This window comes from Castor canadensis, chromosome 5, assembly GCF_047511655.1.
Source record: "Castor canadensis chromosome 5, mCasCan1.hap1v2, whole genome shotgun sequence".
NCBI lineage: Eukaryota > Metazoa > Chordata > Mammalia > Rodentia > Castoridae > Castor > Castor canadensis.
In genome coordinates this window covers 77,080,571-77,099,722 of record NC_133390.1, presented here as the reverse complement: position 1 = coordinate 77,099,722, position 19,152 = coordinate 77,080,571, and the positions used below count along the sequence as shown (strand labels likewise).

Genomic DNA, 19,152 nt, shown 5'->3' with positions numbered 1-19,152 from the left:
TCAGAGGACAGCTGTTCCAGTCACCTGGAGCAAGAAAGAAGCTCTAGTGTGTTAAGGCACTGAGGTATGGGGAGTGTTTGTCATTGCAGCTCAGGCTGAGCTTTTCCTTGATATGCATAGGGGAAGGCCAGAAGTAAAAGGAAACCACAAATCTGAAAAGTACTAGAAAGGAAACCAGACCATGAAGATTGGGGTGATGTTCCCATGCATTAGCTTTTCCATCAATGAAGTAAAAATTCAAAATGATCTCTAACATGGAACAACTGTGTAAGTATACATAGTATGACTTCCCCTCAACTCATAAAAAAAGCAAGTATTATCTAAGAAGAAAGATAATGTATTTTCCCTCTGTTGCCTGCCATTCTCTTGACCCTTTGGAATCATTGGTCCATTCGTAGTTCACTTGATGCCTCCAGTACTTTCAGAAGCCAAAAAGAAAACTGTCATGGAGCCGTGTTCTTTCCTGTAGAAACTATTTTATCAGGTCTAATTTTCACCATGATAAAAGCGAGAGCACACAAGGAAGGGGTGAGGATAGGTAAGACACCTAAAAAACTAGCTAGCATTTGTTGCCCTTAACGCAGAGAAACTAAAGCAGATACCTTAACAGCAACTGAGGCCAATAGGAGAAGGGGACCAGGAACTAGAGAAAAGGTGAGATCAAAAAGAATTAACCTAGAAGGTAACACACATGCACAGGAAATCAATGTGAGTCAATGCCCTGTATAGCTATCCTTATCTCAACCAGCAAAAACCCTTGTTCCTTCCTATTATTGCTTATACTCTCTCTACAACAAAATTAGAAATAAGGGCAAAATAGTTTCTGCTGGGTATTGAGCGGGGGGGGGGGGGAGGGAGGGGGCGGAGTGGGTGTTAAGGGAGGGGGTGGGGGCAGGGGGGAGAAATGAACCAAGACTTGTATGCACATATGAATAATAAAAGAAAAATTAAAAAAAAAAAAAAAAAAGAAAGGCATTCCCTAAACTCCAGCTGATGTTGTAAGAGTCTGATTGCTTTATCATCACTGAGTCCAGGGGTCCCTTTTGTCATTGTTCTTCTGTGACACCAACTTGGATATCACAGTCCTTCACAGCTGTTCCTCATGGCTCTCAAACACAGGATTACTGTAAGACACCTCCCTGCCACAGCCTGCAATGTCAGAGTAGGAGGTTTGGTTCAGTGGTGGCCAGCAGGAGTCATTTGCCAAGTTTCTCTGCCATATTCGATACTGGCTTTTTGATCGATAGCCAAAACATCTTTTGATTGCCATCCACAAGGCTCTGTTTTCAATAATGGCCTCCTGCAAAATAAAAAAATTATGGATTACAGAGGTCAAGGGTTTTGAGATTACCTCATGCCACAGATCACCATCAGACACTATTGCCAAGTTTGCTTAGCTTTCTGAGCCCTGAACAAATCTAAGGTGAGATATGTCCTGGCATCTCAAAATTTTCTACTTTAGTAACTTTTTTAGAAAAGAAAGACCATCATTTCAAGGACCTGGGAGATAATTTGGAAGTGGCCTATATCAAATTTCTTTTGAATCTTTCATCTAAATTAAAGTTAAAATCATTCGCGTTCTATACTCCACCCCATACCACATCCAAATTTAATTTAATATAAAATAACATTTTACAAAATTATTTACCATGCATAGAATTGCCCGTGTAAAAAGATGTACCATTCTGCCTGGAAGCAGGGGTTTGGGGTGGGATGGGGGCTTGGGGGTCAAGGTGGCACAAACAATGTATACACATGTAAGTAAATGTAAAAATGATAAAATAAAAGGAGAAAGAAGAAAAGAAAGCTGTACCATGTATACCATGTGCCTTGAGTGCACCCTGGCACATTGCTGCATAGTCATGAATTTGGTCAATGAAACTGGAATAGAGGCCTCACTCTTGGGGTTGGACAGATCTGGATTTAGTTTCCCAGCTCTAAAACTTATTATGAACAAAGCAATTAGCCTATATGAATCTCAGTGGTTAAAAATAACAATCTCTTCCTTATGCTTGTAAGGATTATATAACGTCCTTTACAATGCAGGGTGGGGCACAGCTGTCGCCCTCTTCTCACCCTTCTAAACCATTCATTTAATAAATTGCTGTGTGCAGACGCCCTGTTCACACTTGCATCCCTCCTTCATCTTCATTGAAATGCATTTTTAAGATCATAATAATTCTGTCTCTCTGGAAACATTTCATAATGCCATTTTATTTCATGAGTTAGGCTTAGCCAAATTATAATCCTGAGTGTAAAATGGGTTACTATATTAATTCTCCATTTTTATCATTTTGTTCACAAAGAGTAGCTTAGATGTCATCATGAAAGAAAACAGGAGAACAATGTAAGGACCAAGTTATCTTACAGAATTAGAACTGATTTTGATGTCCATTAGTGCTATCTACATCGAAGAAATTAATTAAGGATTCTATAAGGAAGTCAGAGACAGATAGTAGCTTTCCTGAAATCTACCCATCTTTGTTATACATGGAAAGGATAGAGAACAGCTCCCTCTGAGCCTTTCCTCTGAAAACTGATCAGTCTCCGGCAGGCAGGCCACTGAAGAGTCACTTAGCCAAGTTCAAGTTCAGCTTCTTGCAAACCTCAGGGCTCACCTAGCCAGACTTGTTAGTCTGCTTTCCCACAGCAAGGCTTGTTGTTCTCCTCACTGAACAAAAGAACTGTAGTCTCCTTACAGCTGGGATAATGCGGAAGCATTGGTACCAACTATACGTTTTTTAAATCTACCTTAACTCCAGGAAACTTAGCAATAAACTTGAAATAAAACAAATAAAAAGAGAACAAGCAAGAGAAAGAGAGACTGTAATGCTCTCCTCTTTGTCTCCCCTGGAGCTTTTCTCATTTCTACAAATGTGATGACCTGTATCACCTTGTACTCTGGAAGGGGAAACCAAAGCAGGTGGTCTGTCCTGTCGCTCTACATTATAAATTAAATGCACAGCTAGAAGCAAAAGGAAAGCCTTGATGAGATTTGATGAGATTCCATTTCTTTAAAAAAGAAAAAAAAAACTTTACCACGTGAGCTTTTCTGACTGGTTCCTCATGTAACTTATATGTAGCTTTATATATAAAACTAGTAAGGTCTCATTAGAACCTATTTGTCTTCTGGCTGCTCTAACATTAGCATCAGAGCTCGGGTTAAGGTTGGGGTTAGAGTGTAACCTCAGCAAAGCAGGGAGTATTCAGAACTGTACAAAAGGAGGCCAGCCATCTTTCACTCCGATCTTTCAAAACAACTCTGAACCATCTGTGCCACGCAGGCTGGCCAGGCAAAATGGGTCAGCACAGGTAATCCTATCAATCCTTAGTATCATCTGACATGCATAACTAGAGCCACCTGAGCAAACACATCTGCGTTCGCAACAGTCTGGGTCTTTACCCACTTTGCTAGGTTTACTGCATGAGGCAGGAAAACTTAAGTATCCATAATTCTCAACTGCAACTTCCTTCACCAAAGACTCAAAGGCTTCACTTAGTACCCTAAGACCTGCTACCAACATGGAAAGGGGCGACTGAGCAACTAGAGGCTGCAGGAAGGGGCCTGAGGCTGCTGCCCTTCAATGCTACTTTTCAATTTCGAAGCTGGTTGGAACCTACATTAAACATTCATATGTATATCTCTTCTACTTCTCACCCACACAAGAACCAAAGAAGAAACTTTACTTTCATGATCAGCAAATTACACTCTCCATTTGCAGGGGATGAGCAGGGTCACTTCTTGCATTTAATTGAATGAACACTTCCTTAGTCCCCGCCACAATAAAGAAAGGTTTTATATGCAGCAATTACCAAAATGAGTTCTTGCCAGCATAGTTTAATGGCAGGTGAGAGAAGAAATTAATACATGAACAACTATAGCCCTTGTCTTCTTTCTGCCTGTAGATTGCAAACTCCATCCCTTTGTCTTTTGAGAGCTATCCCCCTCACCAGAAAAGTGCTCTAGGATATGACATATGGTCAACAAATGCTTGTGAAATAAATGAGTAAAGGAATGACTGGATACTGATAGATACAAAGTAAGAAATGGCAAGTGCCACAAGAGATAATATAATAGTGATGGTTCCTGTGTTTTAAACACCTACAATGTGTTCTTTACTATTCACATTTTAGGCTTCTATAACACTATGAGGTAAGGTATCATTATTAGCACCATTATACAGAAAAGGAAGCAGATCTAAAGAAGTGGAGTAATTTGCTGAAAGTCCAACATCAAGAATCCTGGAGTCAAGATTCATGGGATTGCCCATGAGCCTTTGCTCTTCACAGCCAATGCGATAACTGGAAAAGAGCTTCCCTGACTGGGAACCTACTTCTTCCTCTTCCCCCAAAATTTGCCTGAAAGGAAAAATAAATAGTAAATAAACAAATGATTCAAACCAATTTGCCTAACTTTTGGCATGGATTCCCTTCCCCAGAATCTATTTCTACTCAAAGATAGCAACAAGACAGTCCTAGTGAATAAGGTACAAGAGGAAATCTGCTGGTGAACTGCAGGAAAAATTTTGTTTCCTGATAAAAACTTCAGATTTGAGGGAATAAAATCTTGCTGGCACTCCTCCTTCCATTTTCTTCCTGCTTGAAAACAGAGGCATCACATAGCTGTGTGGAAACTACCTGGGTACCAGAAGCAACAAGTACAAGCATGAAAGTCCACATGTAAAGAGGGAGATGGGAGTGAGAGGTGAAAGAACGCAGATTGTTAAAAATACCAGTGAGTCCTGAGTCTACCTACCTCCGATCTTGTTGCGTCAATACTTATCTTTATTGTTTAAGCTACTCTTAGTTGAGTTTCATTACTTGCCTAACAGAGCCAGAGATCAAGAAAGATTCATGAAGAGGTCAGTACTGCAGCTGTGCCATGAGGATGGACTAGAATTTTAATACACAAAAATGAGGAAATCTGTTCCAGACAGAAAATACTGTGATCCCAGATAGGAGCAATATGTACACATAAAATTGTCCTTTGAACAACAAGGACCATCCTTCTGCAACTCAGTTTGAGGACACCTTTGGGATGCCCTCTTATTAATTTGATTGCGTTGGAGACCATATGGTCTGGCATTAGTGATCTCAAAGTGTGCTGCCTAAACCAGCCACATAAGGATCATCGGGAAACCTGTCAGGAATGCAGACGCTTGTGCCTTCTCTAGAGCTATAGAATCAGAAATAATGAGGACAGGGCCTGACAGTATGCGCTTTACCAAGGCTTCCAGGTGATTCTGATGCTCACTCAAGTTTGACACCTGGGTTAGCATGTAGAAAGAAAATCCAGTACCTGGATTCAGTGGTCTGTTCTGCTACCCGTTCTGTGTAGCTTTTATCCTGCAGGGTAAGAAAGGTTCACAGAGCACCTGCCCTCAGAGTACTGAAGAGAAGTTAGGCTGTAAGGTGCCCACCACCCACCACGATACTCCACTGGCTGCAACAAACTAGTTTCATAATTCAAAGCAAGAATAGAGACAGATGGAATGCCATATCTCATCTTCCCTTCAGGGATGCCTCTGAGAAGGTGTCCCCAACCAAGCAGCAGACTTTGAAGAGGGAAGATTGTCTTTAATGGCACTAAGAGAGAATGAACCACACAGAGATTTAAAAAAAAAAAAAAAAAAAGGAGGGAGGAGCCCAAGCTCATTTCACTGAGGAAGACAAGCAGACAGGAGCTGCAGGACAAAAGATGGAAAAGTTCATGGTGAATCTCATTTCATATCATCAAGTAAAAATGATACGAGCTGTTAAGTAAAAGAAGCCACACAGGCTGAGAATGATGACTCATGCCTACAACCCCAACACTTGAGAAGCTGAGGCAGGAGGATCACAAGTTCAAAGCCAACTGGCATTACATACCCTGTCTTAAACAAACAAACAAAAAAAAAAAAAAACAAGGCCTGGGAATGTAGCTCAGTGATAGAGAACTTTCCTAGGATATGCAAGGCCCTAGCTTAGGTTTGATTCCCAGCACTTAAAAAAAAAGCAAGCTACATACAGGATGACTTAATTTATATCAAATGTCCAGAATAGACAAATCCATGGAGATAGAAAGTATATTAGTGGTTGCCAGGGAGTAGGAGGAGAAGGGAATAATGGGTGCAGGATTGCTTTGGAGGTGATAGAAATATTCTGGAATTAGGTAGTGTTGATGGTGACTGTACAAAAAAAAACTCCCACAAATTGTATACTTTTAAAAGATGAATTTTATAGTGTGTGAATCATATCTCAACTTAAAAATGTGAATCATTTTTGGATCTCTATTTTGGGAATTAAAAAAATGGACAGGACCTTAATGATCATAATTCCATTCTTCCTAGCCCCACTTTACAGATGAGAAAAATTAATGGCTTGTTTGAAACTCATGAGTAAAGAACACTGCTTATAATAAGAAGGGAGGGAGCCCATTTCAGTGTTGAGTCCTTGTCCACTAAAGCTGTTTCATTTTCAGAGCCTAAAAAACTCCCCCCGCCCAACACACACACACAGTCATTAGAAGCCCGAGTGCACTTACCTCCACAACAAGGGACACAATGAAGTTGCAGCCAAGCATGATGACCATGTAGACCCTCCACAGGACAGGAGTACAGAGCAGCTGGCAGGAGATGATGAAGCACAGTCAGTCTGAGGACAAATTTGTGCTGGGAAAATGGTCACGTGTTCACATTATGCATTTTCAGAGTTTAAAACTCACATATGTAATATGTATATAAGTATGTATGTGTATAGTACATGCATACATACACACACATACAAAGAATTCTTACAAGCATATAGAAAAAAGTGTGATGGGATTATAGCCAATGAGTCAATGATTTCATGATTACGAATATTGTTTTTTTCCTCTTTCTTTCCTTATAATTTCTATATTTCCTAAAATAACTTCAGTCACATTGAACAAAAATAAATAATAAAACCTTTGTGGTCTGCTTGCTTTGTTTTGCTTTTAAGATGGAATGCAGGAATGTGGTTTCATTCCCAAGCAGCTCCGAGGGCACATGTGTAAAACCATACCAGACAATGTGGCCCTCTTCTCTCTGGGGCCATTTTTCTCCTCAACCAAGTCCTGCTTTTGAGTAATGGGTCAAAGCTGCCCTCTCAGGATGATGCACAGACTGGGCCCTCACAAGCAAACTTGTCAAAGGAGCAAATGGGCCTGAAGTCCAGCTGGTGACTAGCCACCTCTTTCCCCACTTTTTTTTGTCTTCCTCAATCCCTTCCCAAGCACAGTGCCTGATATATATAAGTATGCTGATTGAATTAGTTAATGAGTAGATGAATGGATGGATAAAAAATGCCAAGTACATTCTGCTGTCATACACTGCTATTGTACACTGATAGAAGTAAAAGCTAATGCAACTCTATGGAGAACAATCCTTTCAAAATTAAAAATTCAAATCCATTTCTAGCAATTCATTCATGAGATACACTTGTACATGGCTGACCTGATATAGGTACAAGGTTATTTACCTTTCTATAATAGTAAAAAATTGGAAACAACCTAAATGTCTATCAGTAGAGAACTACACATAGATTATGGTCTGTGAATAATATATTCCATAAAATATAATGCACATGTACATATAATAAAATACCATGTTACCATTAAAAAGAATGAGAAAGATCTATGTGCTGATATGGCACAATTATCAAAATATACTGTTAGATGAAAGAAGCAAGGAGCAAGACTGTGTATGTGGTTGTAGCAGCCATGAAAATATTCCATTCAGATCTCCCGCTGCTGGGAAGATAAATATACACAGCCATGAAAATGTTCCATTCAGATCTCCTGCTGCTGGGAAGATAAATAATGGATACCCAAATACTATGCTCAAAACCCACCACAGCTTCCACCCAAAAGTCATACTTCCCATGAGCTGCTAATAGCCAATAAATGAGGACAGCCTGGATTCTCACGAGACTCATTCCTGTGAAACACCAAACACTCCTGATGGGCATCTTTGCCCAAACCCTCAGATCTGCACTGCAGACTGAGGCTCTGATCATCCAGCTCTCCTTCTTTCCTGTCTCCTTCACAGGGTCAGACCTACATCATGGTGCAATGGCTCTCCCCACCTCCCCTAGCTTCCTACATTTCCCTCCACATGCATCACATCCAATAAATCTCCTGCACAATCCATCCCAATTTGATATCTATAGCTCAGAATACTGAAAAATGTTACAATTTTCTAAATTATAACAAAATGTGGGAAGAGATATACACACAGGAAATCTATCTACCTATATTTCTGTGCATATGTATAAAATAAGTGTGAAAGTATGTGACATAAACTGATGTCATAGTTTGCCGCCAGGGCTGGCAGAGTAATTCAAGTGGTAGAGCACCTGCTTAGCAAGCAAGGGGCCCAGAGTTTAAACTCCAGTATTGCCAAAAAAAAAAGAATATGTTGCTGCCAAGTGGGAACTAGGTTGGAAGGGAGATTTCCACTGGATTAATTTTTTGAATGTCAAACTATATGAATGTATTCCTTATTTAAAAATTAATATAAACTCTTAAGTAAGCAGTATCTAGTTTGCAAACCAGCATGATTACATTTAAAATAAAACAAACTTCATAAATTAGTCAATGCACATTTATAATATATAAATTTTAAAAGATGAAAAGATAAGAAAATATTGTTATAATTTTGTTTGCCTGAATAATCTACATTCTCTAAAATGAACTCATATTTTTATGTAATAATAAGAAACTTTTTTTTTTTTTTGCAGTACTGGGGTTTGAACTCAGGGTCTTATGCCTCCTAGGCAAGTGCTTTACCACTTGAACCACATCTTCGACAGAAACATAATTATTTTTAAAGTAAATAATAATTCTTTAGATGATCCTTTGTCATGCTGGCAATGACAACACACAAGTTTCCTCCAACCAAATACATACTCTAATTTATTATATCATAACACCCAGACTTTCTGTGGGAGTCCTCATAGACTGAAGAGTGTGATTAACCCCAATGTATCTTAATCGTAACTTCTTCAGGATTAAGAAGTTTTAACTAGTGGGCAAAGGCAACTTATTTCCAGAAGTACTTAATCTAATTAATGAAGAGGCTTAACAACAGTGGGAAATACACTGCTAACAAAGGATGCAATTATAAAAATAAAATAAATATAGATGCCTGTTGGGTTTGTGAACGTATTGATGGTTTGGAAAGCACTATGTGCTCTAAATGTTCATCTCTATTTAGATATCTTTGTCATCTTGTGCCATTCACTGTGAGAGGCACTGGAATACAAGAATGAATATATGATCTTGGCCCTCTTAAAACTCAGCTTTGAGATGGAGATGCAAGCAGATATACTGTTTTAAAAGCTTTAGTCATCTCTTCTGTATCGAATTATACCTTTATTGATATAAAGGACATTTAGCAATGACAACATTTTAATTCAAAATTAGAAAAGGTCTGGCATGATAGTGTGTTCCTACAATCCCAGCACTCAGGAAGCAGAGGCAGGAGATTCTTGAGTTAAGGCCAGTCTGGGCTACAGAGCAAGAGTCAGTCGCAAAACAACAACAGCAAAATGTAGCTAAGATTGTAGGAATTGAATGCATGTTTTCCCCTTGCATGAGTATATAAAATTGTAGTAAATTGTAAGGTTGCAAAGTCATCTCAACATTGCAAAATGTAAGAGAGTGCATGAGATAGGGAAAGACTCTTTGGAAGCATTTTCAGTATTGTATACATATAGAAAAACATGTTTTTAAAGAGGGAAAAATGTAAATTCAGATTTGAGAATTAACCAAAAAAGAGTTACAAGCAAAACTGTTTTAAACAGTTTCAAAACAGAAGTGTTTTAGGAGGAAATCCTCTCACATTTGAAAGAGAAAATATATAAATAGATTCTTTTTATCTTACAGAGGATCTCTTTAAAGAAAAATGTCCAATACTTTTCAAAGACCATCTTTAGCCTCAGGAAAGACAAGATGGATTTTTATTTCATGATCAGATTAAATAAAAAATAGGTATAATTCAGCATTCTTTGAAAGCTTGCCATCCAAAATTATATAATTGTGTCAAGAATCCATGTCAACTGCAATCATGACCTGCTTTTTGACACTGGTGTTACAAAACTGTAAGCTATCATCATATCCCCGAGATGAGACTTACATCCAAACTCCTATACAATTCTGGAGTATCAGCAAATAGAATGAACAGACACACACCCAGCTGTGTGATCAGCACAAGGACAAATACATCTGAGGAAATAAGAGCACAAGCTATGATGTCGAGAAATCAGAGTATGAAACGCCACACCTATTGACAGACATATTCTAGATTAACACTGATTAAATATTCTTGATTTCTACATAAAAATACAGCATAATTGACAGAAAACACTCATTGCTATGCAATAGGTCTCGCTTCTACCATTTCTATGCATTTCCTTGAGGCAGTGGAAATTTCCAAATGCCATATTATGTTACAATTAATAAAGGTGGTAAAATATATAGAGAATAACATTGACAAAATGAACTTTCCATAAATGCTTTGAAGACATTCAAGTATCTGAGTCTCTTAATACAAATTATTTGCTTCAAATCCTTTTCTGAAAAACCAGAAAGGCTGTAAATAAACAGATTTTTTAAATTGCAGTTATGTAGAGGTCAGCATCTGACTACTTCCTCATCCCAAGGAAGAGAAGGGCAAAATTTTTCCTGCACATACACATTTTTATGAGGATGTTGATTCTTCAACTAGTTTTTCTGAATTTTCCCAATTAAATATCCCAGAGACCAAAACATCTACTTCTAACATACCTCCCCACCTCTGAATGTAAGAAGATGGCAGATGGTTCAGACAAGAGCTTCCACAATCCTCTACACTTGGGTTCCTCCAGGTTGAACCCACTCCCAACATGCCACCACATAGTACCATCCTGACGACTGTCAGGAAACAAGTTACGACTAAGGACTGTGACTTTTCTCTTCACTTCTCCCAGGATGGATTCTGACAAGAACCGACAAGTAGAAAAAAATACCTGATCTTCCCAATTTGGTCTGATCCCAAGAAAAAACTAAAGATGAACTTCAGGTTAAGGAATGAATGACATGGGGGAAAAAGCCCTCATACACAAAGCAGCTTGTAAGGAAGGGGCAAAGAATAAGGAGAATAAGGCTGCACAGCGTATTTTACAAAGCTCTTGTACAGAAGTTAAGGAACACTAAGTAAGGGCGAAGTCTGCAGCTGGATCCCAAGTGACCTGGCCAAGCCTGTTCTCCGAAATGACCTCTCACCTCTGATCCTGCACAGATCTACTCACAGTTTGTGTAGATGGGCTGCCTAAATGGTTTTCCTTTGGAGAATATAAAAGCAACAATGATAGAATTGATTGTTCCCAAGAACCATATGGTAGTATTCTCAAAACTTGTGAAGACACCATTGCTTCCAGTTTTTTCTGGAGCAGTTGGAGAAATGGTTAACTTTGAGATGCTTTCATTTTTCACTGTGCAGGCACTAAAAAGGAGACCAAAAAAGCTAACAATGTAAAATGAGAAGGCTTTATGGGACATGTGTATTTACAAGATGCCAGCCAACAGCATCCAGACCAGGCACTCAGCACTCCTATGCTTGCCTGCACTTTGATAAAGAATAACCGGAAAATAAAGAGAAGATAAACAAATACAGATGGACTTATAATTTGGATGGATGAATGAATGAATGTACACATACATGAAAACATACATACATGCATACACACATGCATTCATCTGGTTATTTATTAATCAAATTGTACAGCCATAATGTGTGTTGAGGCCATATGGAAAGAGATGAGCAAGGCACGATTTTTTTCCTTGAGTGGCAGTAAGGTGACAAAATAACTTATCATTTAACAGGGACAATTTTGACAGGGAAAGGGAAAGACTTTAATAATTTCACTGGAACATCACTTAAAGTATACTGCGTGAAGTGGACAGGTCAGGCAAATTATAATCCATGTACATACTAGATATAACAGATAATCAGAGATCATTATCATTTTACATAGACAAAGGTAAGGGACAATGATGATGCCATAAAACTGTGCTACAAAGAAGACACAGTTGCTGAAAATTTGTCCAAAGGACTGAAGGAAGCTAAAATTTTTGACAGGAAGAAGATCCATTTGCCTCCCTTCATATTAGCTAGATCATGTTCAGTAGAAATTAGATTGTGAGAAGCTGAATTTAAGGCTATGGTCATACCTGTGCACCTCCATGGAATACCAAGGCTGCTTCTGAATCAGGATGAATCCCACAATATGCATGGCCAGGCTGAGAAGAATGTTGAAAATGACAGAGACCAACAGAGGCGGGGAGATCAGTCTTCCTGCAGGTCTGAAGGGCACCAGCTTGGGGTAAGCACCATTCAGATTCACTACAAAATAAACCCAAGTTTTATATTTATGAGACCAGGAAAATGTTGTGTTCCTGATTAGAAAAATAGTAGGACTTCTTTGGACTACATTTCTAAGGAAATGGGCAAATTGAAGTGCATCACAAACTGAGGGAACAAGGCAATGAATGGGTTCAAATTCAAGTCATTTCAGGAATTCTTAGGAATGCAGCCATAGAATTTTATCAAAATCAGGTGGATAATAAAGAGCATAGTGGTAAAAGCTACAGCTATTAAAATGCTAACAAGGGAATATTACAAATCATTTTATGTTCAGAAAGTCAACAGCAGATGAAATCAGCAAATTTCTTCAAAGACACAACTTATCATAGCTCACTAAAGAGTAACTGGCTTACATGAATAACCCAAAATCTATTCAATAAATTTATGGTTGAGAGCCTTCTAAAAAAAAGAAAAGCAGTCATAGAACAAACACAAGATGGCATTTTTCTGCCTAATAGGTAAAGACTATTAAATTATAGGTAAGGGAGCAATAAAATGCACCCTCTACTTGTAGTAATATAATTTGATGTGAAACTACTGCAATTATGGGAAATAGAACTTCATCCTAAGCTAAAAATAATTTTTATTTGGGGGATTTTTTATTGTTGTGCTGGGGGCTGGGGGTGCATTGTGGCATTTACAAAAGTTCTTACAATATATCATAGTTGAATTCACCCCCTCCATCATTCACCTTTATTCCCTCTCCCCCAATTCCTGGAATAGTTTTAATAGGTTTAATTTTTTCATTTACACACATGTGTATACAGCTAAGCTAAAAATAATTTTTTAAATGTGAAAATATGTTCATTGCCACATCATCTACAATAAATTATAATATATCTATGTGATGGGATAATATGCAGCATTATAAAGGAATATTTTTAAATATTTAGTGGCAATGTCAGGCATGGTGACACACACCTGTAATCCTAGCTATTTGGAGGTGGAGATTGGGAGGATTGCAGTTTAAGGCTGACCCAGGCAAAAAGTTAGTAAACATCCTATTTCACCAAAACAAGCTGGGTATGGTGGTGCACATCAGTAATCCCGGCTACATGGGAAGCATAGGTAGGAGAATTGTGGTCCAAAGCCAGACCTGGGCAAAAACAAAAGATAACTAAAGCCAAAAAGGGCTGTGAGTATAATTCGAGTGGTAGATCACCTGCCCAGCAAGCATGAGGCCTTGAGTTCAAACCCCTGTGCTGTCAAAAAATAAATAAAATATTTAATGAAAAATCAGGAATGATATGAGTAAAATGGGGAGTTGGCAGCACCAAGCTCTCACCCATTCAGAGAAACACTGAAAAACACATAGGAATTGTCAGAACCAACCTTGCAAGAACTCTGAAAAACACAAAAGTTTATAGCAACAAAGCAGTCCTGTTTACGCCTGTTCTCACCTGTCAGATGCTACCTGAAGAACTGAGGTAAAACACTCATCTCCACTTCACCTAGTGTGAAACTCACTCAGGGCAGAAAAACAGCATAATTTTGTTTGAATACACTATAAGCTAACAACCTACAGTTTCCAGGAACAGAAGGTTGCAGTTAAGACATAAAATAACCACCTAAAGCCTAGAAGGAAAATGTAAGGAAACTTTTTTTGGAAAATTAAGACATTCAAAAACAACTATATATACTATGTACAGTTAGAGAAAATCCTTAAACTTTCAGTTCTAAATGATTTCTAGACCCAGTGCATGCCTGGCTAAGTGTTGAATCAGTATGCCAGTACAGAACAAATCTGCAAAAAGTGGGACAGCTGCCTTTGTTTATTGTTTTTTTAACCCTTAGAGTTCAAGGAAATCTTTGTGAAAAACACTAGCTAAACAAAACATAAAGGAACAAAGACTTCAGTGACTACACATGACTACTGATACAGTCTTTGTTAAAACAGTTGAGAAAGTCACTAAATAAATGGACTGCCAAAGCCTTCAACTGATAACAAGATAAAAATACTAAACCCTGGGGAAAGAGGATAATCTGATTTTCAGAGTTACCCCATATAATAATCAACAGAATAAAATAAAGTGAGAGAAAGCATCACCAAAGAAACTCATACACTATATGTATTAAACAAAGACTTTAAAGCAGTAGTCAAAGAACCATTGGCAAAAAAACAAAATAAAAAACCTAAAAGAAAAAAAACTAAAGGAAAACAATATGTGAACAAAATGTGAATATTAGTAAATATATAGAAATTATGAAATGAAAATTATAAAAAGGAGCCAAAAGAAATTATGGAGCTGAAAAATACAATAAATGAAGTGAATTTCATTAGATGGGCTCAACAGCAAACCTGAGTGGGCAAAAAAAATTATCTGTGAACTTGAAGATGGGTAGAACTGATCTAGCTTCAGAAACAGGATAGAAAGCAAAGAAAGGGCCCAGAGTATCACAACCGAGCAGACAACTGTGTATGATGGGAATCTCAAAAGGAAAAAAGAGAAAAAGACAGAAAGAATATTTGAAGAAGTAATGGCAGAAAGCTTCCAAATTTAGATAAAAGACATTAATCTGCACATTTAGTATGCTCAAAGAATTACAATAGCTTAAACCAAAAAACATCCACAACAAGACATTACAATTAAACTGTAAAAAGCAAAACACAAGAAGATAATTTTGAAAGCAATAAGAGAGAATTGACTCATCACCCACAAGGCTCCTTTGTCAAGGTTCAATAAGATTAAGTACTAATTTCTCATCAGCAACCATGGAGGCCAGATGTCAAGGTGATGATATATTTGAAGTGTTGAAAGGTGGGGAAAATTCTGTTGGTCAAGCATCCTATATCTGTCAAAATTATTCTTCATAAATGAAGAAGAAATAAAGACATCTCAGATAAGCAAAAACTAAGTTGGTTATTACTAGACCTATGGAAAAGAAAGCCAAAGGGCCCATTCTGAATGAAAGGATACTGTAGTTACTCAAACCCTCATCCAAAAATCACCATCTCCAGTAAAGATAACTATTGTGGCAAATATATAAGCTGGTATTATTCTATTTTTGGTTTGCAATTACATTTTTTATTTCTATATGAATTAAGAAACAAAGGCATGGAAATAATTATATACTCTATTGTTTGGATATACAATGAATAAGACCTAATTTGTGACATTAACAACATAAAAGGGGGAGATGGAGCTAGAAAGGAGCAGAGATCTTGCAGACTCTTAAAGTTTGCTATTAATTTGAACTGGACTGTTGTAAATTCAGGATGTTACATGTAATATCCATTATTTTATATCATGTAATAAAAAAACCTACAGCTAACATCATATTGAAGAGTGATAGATGAAAGTTTTTCCCCTGTGATCAGAAACAAGACAAGGATGTCCACTTTCAACACTGCTATTCAACAGTTTACTAAAAGTTCTTCTGGCCTAGCAAACATAAAGCCTTGAGTTCAAAACAAAACCAAACCAAACCAAACAAAAGCCTAAAGGCTGCAGATACAGCTCAGTGGTAGAACGCAAGGCCCTAGGTTCGATCCCCAGCACTGTCAAGGGCAAAAAAAAAAAAAAAAAAACCCACAAAGAAAAAGAAATTAGAATTCTATAGATTGCTGCTGAGGATATAAAATAGTGAGTCACTAGGAAAATAGTTTGTTTTCTCAAAAAATTAAATATACAATTATCACATGACCCAGCAATTCCATTCTATCCCCACAAAACTTGAAAATAGACTCCACCAGCTACTTATGCAAATGTTCATTGTAGTATCGCTCACGACAGTCAAAAGGTGGAAACAACCTAAGTCCAATAAGTGGAATGTAGTATGTACACATAATGGAGTACTATTCAGCCATCTATAAACCTTGAAAACATCCTAAGTAAAAAAATCTAGAAACATAGGACAAGCTACATTACTTCATTTAGTAGAAAATATGGAAACTAGACAAATTCATTCAGCTAAAAAGTAGATTATATGGAAGGCAGAGGTTTTTTTAGGTCAACCTAAGCTACATGATGAGTTCCAGGCCAGCCTGGGTTATACACTGAGACCCTATCTCCAGAAATAAAGCAAATAAGCAAACAAAAAGTAGATTAAAGGTCACCATGAATTGGAAGGACTAGGGACTGAAAGTTGTTGCTTCATGGGTAGAGTATCTATGTGAGGTGATGGAAAATATCTGGAAATAGATAACAAGATTGTGGTTGTACAATGTTGTGAATGTAATTAATGCCCCTGAATTGTAGATTTAAGTGGTAAAAATCGTAAATTTTATGCTATGCATATATTTCACTACAATTTAAAATAATTAAAATACTTAGTGATGTAAAAAATAGCTACCAAGTTAAGTGAAAACAGGACATTTACTATATAAATTCTTAATTTATACTGAAAAATGACTAGAAAGGCATCAAAATGCTTTAATTAGTTAGCTCAAAATAGTAGGATAAAAAGATTTTTTCTTTGTTTTGTCTTACAATGTTTTCTAGATTTTTCACAATGAATAGATATTAGTAACAAATATACTTAGCATATGTTAAATAGAAAAGATTTTAAAAACTAGAGAAAAGCTTGGAGATGCTTTTTATAGAGGTAAGAATGATCTTAGACTAAATGAGAGGGTTTTCAAATATCTGAAGAAGTCTTTGGGGGAGAAAACTCCAGACTAATCTGTGCTACCTGCAGTGGTGTAACTGACAGGGTAAAAGTTTCACAGAGATAGATTGCCTTCGTCTGAAGAAAAACTCTTAACCATCTGGTTTTTCACAAACACTTAAGTATCTTAGGAATTCCTTGGGTATGTCACCATTGTTAGAAGTATTGTGAATACAGCAGTGATCAAGACAAATGGGGTACTCTTCTTATGAAACACATGCTCTAGAAGAGAGATGAAAGCCAAAAAAGTTAATAAAATGAAGATAGAGATCATAATTTCAGATAATTGAAAGTGCTATGGAACACAGTACAGAAGTACTGCAGGCATGGGGGACCCCAGCCTACAGGAGCTTTTGCACAGCAAAGGAAACAATCACAGACTCAAGAGATAGCCCACAGAAAGGGAGAAAATCTTTGCCAGCTACTCATCCAATAAAGGACTAATATCCAGAATCTACAGGGAACTCAAAAAACTCAACTTTCAAAGAATCAACACCCAATGAAGAAATGGGCACATGAATTAAACAGGGAATTCTCAAAGGAAGAGATACAAATGACCAGTAAATACATGAAGAAGTGTTCAACTTCCCTGGTTATAAAAGAGATGCAAATCAAAATAACACTTAGATTTCTTCTCACCCCAATTAGAATGGCCATAATCAAGGGTAATAACAACAACAAATGCTGGCGAGGATGTGGCAAAACAGGAACCCTTACATGCTTTTGGTGGGAATGCAAATTAGTGCAACCACTATGAAAAGCAGTATGGAGATTCCTCAAAAAGCTAAAGATAAAACTGCCATATGATACAGTGATACCACTCCTGGGCATCTACCCAAAGGAGCATAAGACAGGATACAGTAGAGACACCTGTACACCAATGTTTATAGCGGCACTATTCACAATAGCCAAGCTTTGGAAACAACCTAGATGCCCTACAACTGATGAATGATCAAGAAAATGTGATATATATAGACAATGGAGTATTACTTAGCCATAAGGAATATGGTTTGAAGGTAAATGGATGCAATTGGAGGACATCATGTTAAATGAAGTAAGCCAGAATCAGAAACACAAAAGCAGCATGTTTTCTCCCATACATGGAAGATAGATCCAAAGATAAATATATGCACAAAGACAAGCATGATCATATAAAAATTCAGATGTAGAATAGCAGTGTTGAAAGTGGACATCCTTGTCTTGTTTCTGATCACAGAGGAAAAGCTTTCATCTATCACTCTTGAGTATGATGTTAGCTGTAGGTTTTTTTATTACATGATATAAAATAATGGATATTACATGTAACATCCTGAATTTACAACATTAACAACATAAAAGGGGGAGATGGAACTAGAAAGGAGCAGAGATCTTGCAGACTCTTAAAGTTTGCTATTAATTCAAACTGGACATGTTTTTAATAGTGGGACTACTCTATGGAACTTAGGGAAAGAGGGAAAGGAAAAGAGAATGATAGAGCATCAGTAATATCACATAGCATAAGATGTGACGGTAGAGGATATAAGGATGTGTATTGAAAGCTGTTGAAAAAGAGGGTTGGGAGGTAAAGGGGTAAAGGAGAGTAATGGAAGGGGTTGAACAGACCAAAGTAAAGTATACCCACAGTGGGCATGCATTAAGACACCCCTTTAAGGATTGGACTATGAGCACATGATAAAAGCGAGAGCACACAAGGGAGGGGTGAGGATAGGTAAGACACCTAAAAAACTAGCTAGCATTTGTTGCCCTTAATGCAGAGAAACTAAAGCAGATACCTTAAAGCAACTGAGGCCAATAGGAAAAGGGGACCAGGAACTAGAGAAAAGGTTAGATCAAAAAGAATTAACCTAGAAGGTAACACCCACGCACAGGAAATCAATGTGAGTCAATGCCCTGTATAGCTATCCTTATCTCAACCAGCAAAACCCCTTGTTCCTTCCTATTATTGCTTATACTCTCTCTACAACAAAATTAGAGATAAGGGCAAAATAGTTTCTGCGGGGTATTGAGGGGGGGAGCGGGAGGGGGTGGAGTGGGTGGTAAGGGAGGGGGTGGGGGCAGGGGGGAGTAATGAACCAAGCCTTGTATGCACATATGAATAATAAAAGAAAAATGAAAAAAAAAAAAAAAGACACCCCTTTAA

At 37.6% G+C, this 19,152-nt stretch overlaps 1 protein-coding gene across 9 annotated transcripts in view; it reads right to left on the bottom strand.

Moving 5' to 3' along the window:
* Positions 1 to 897: 897 nt before the first annotated feature.
* Positions 898 to 19,152, bottom strand: part of Atp13a4 (ATPase 13A4) — a 118,553-nt gene continuing 100,298 nt past the window's right edge. For 4 of the 9 annotated variants that reach the window (XM_074073503.1, XM_074073500.1, XM_074073501.1 and 1 more), the window contains exons 26-30: positions 12,212 to 12,383; positions 11,290 to 11,483; positions 10,137 to 10,225; positions 6,524 to 6,604; positions 898 to 1,300 (exon numbers count right to left, since the gene is read on the bottom strand). In XM_074073503.1, the coding sequence (XP_073929604.1) occupies positions 1,088 to 1,300; positions 6,524 to 6,604; positions 10,137 to 10,225; positions 11,290 to 11,483; positions 12,212 to 12,383 (749 nt within the window). In that variant the 3' untranslated portion in view covers positions 898 to 1,087. Of the gene's footprint in view, positions 1,301 to 6,523; positions 6,605 to 10,136; positions 10,226 to 11,289; positions 11,484 to 12,211; positions 12,384 to 19,152 lie in introns of those variants that run through there. The other 5 variants (XM_074073504.1, XM_074073506.1, XM_074073502.1 and 2 more) reach the window with 4 other exon arrangements.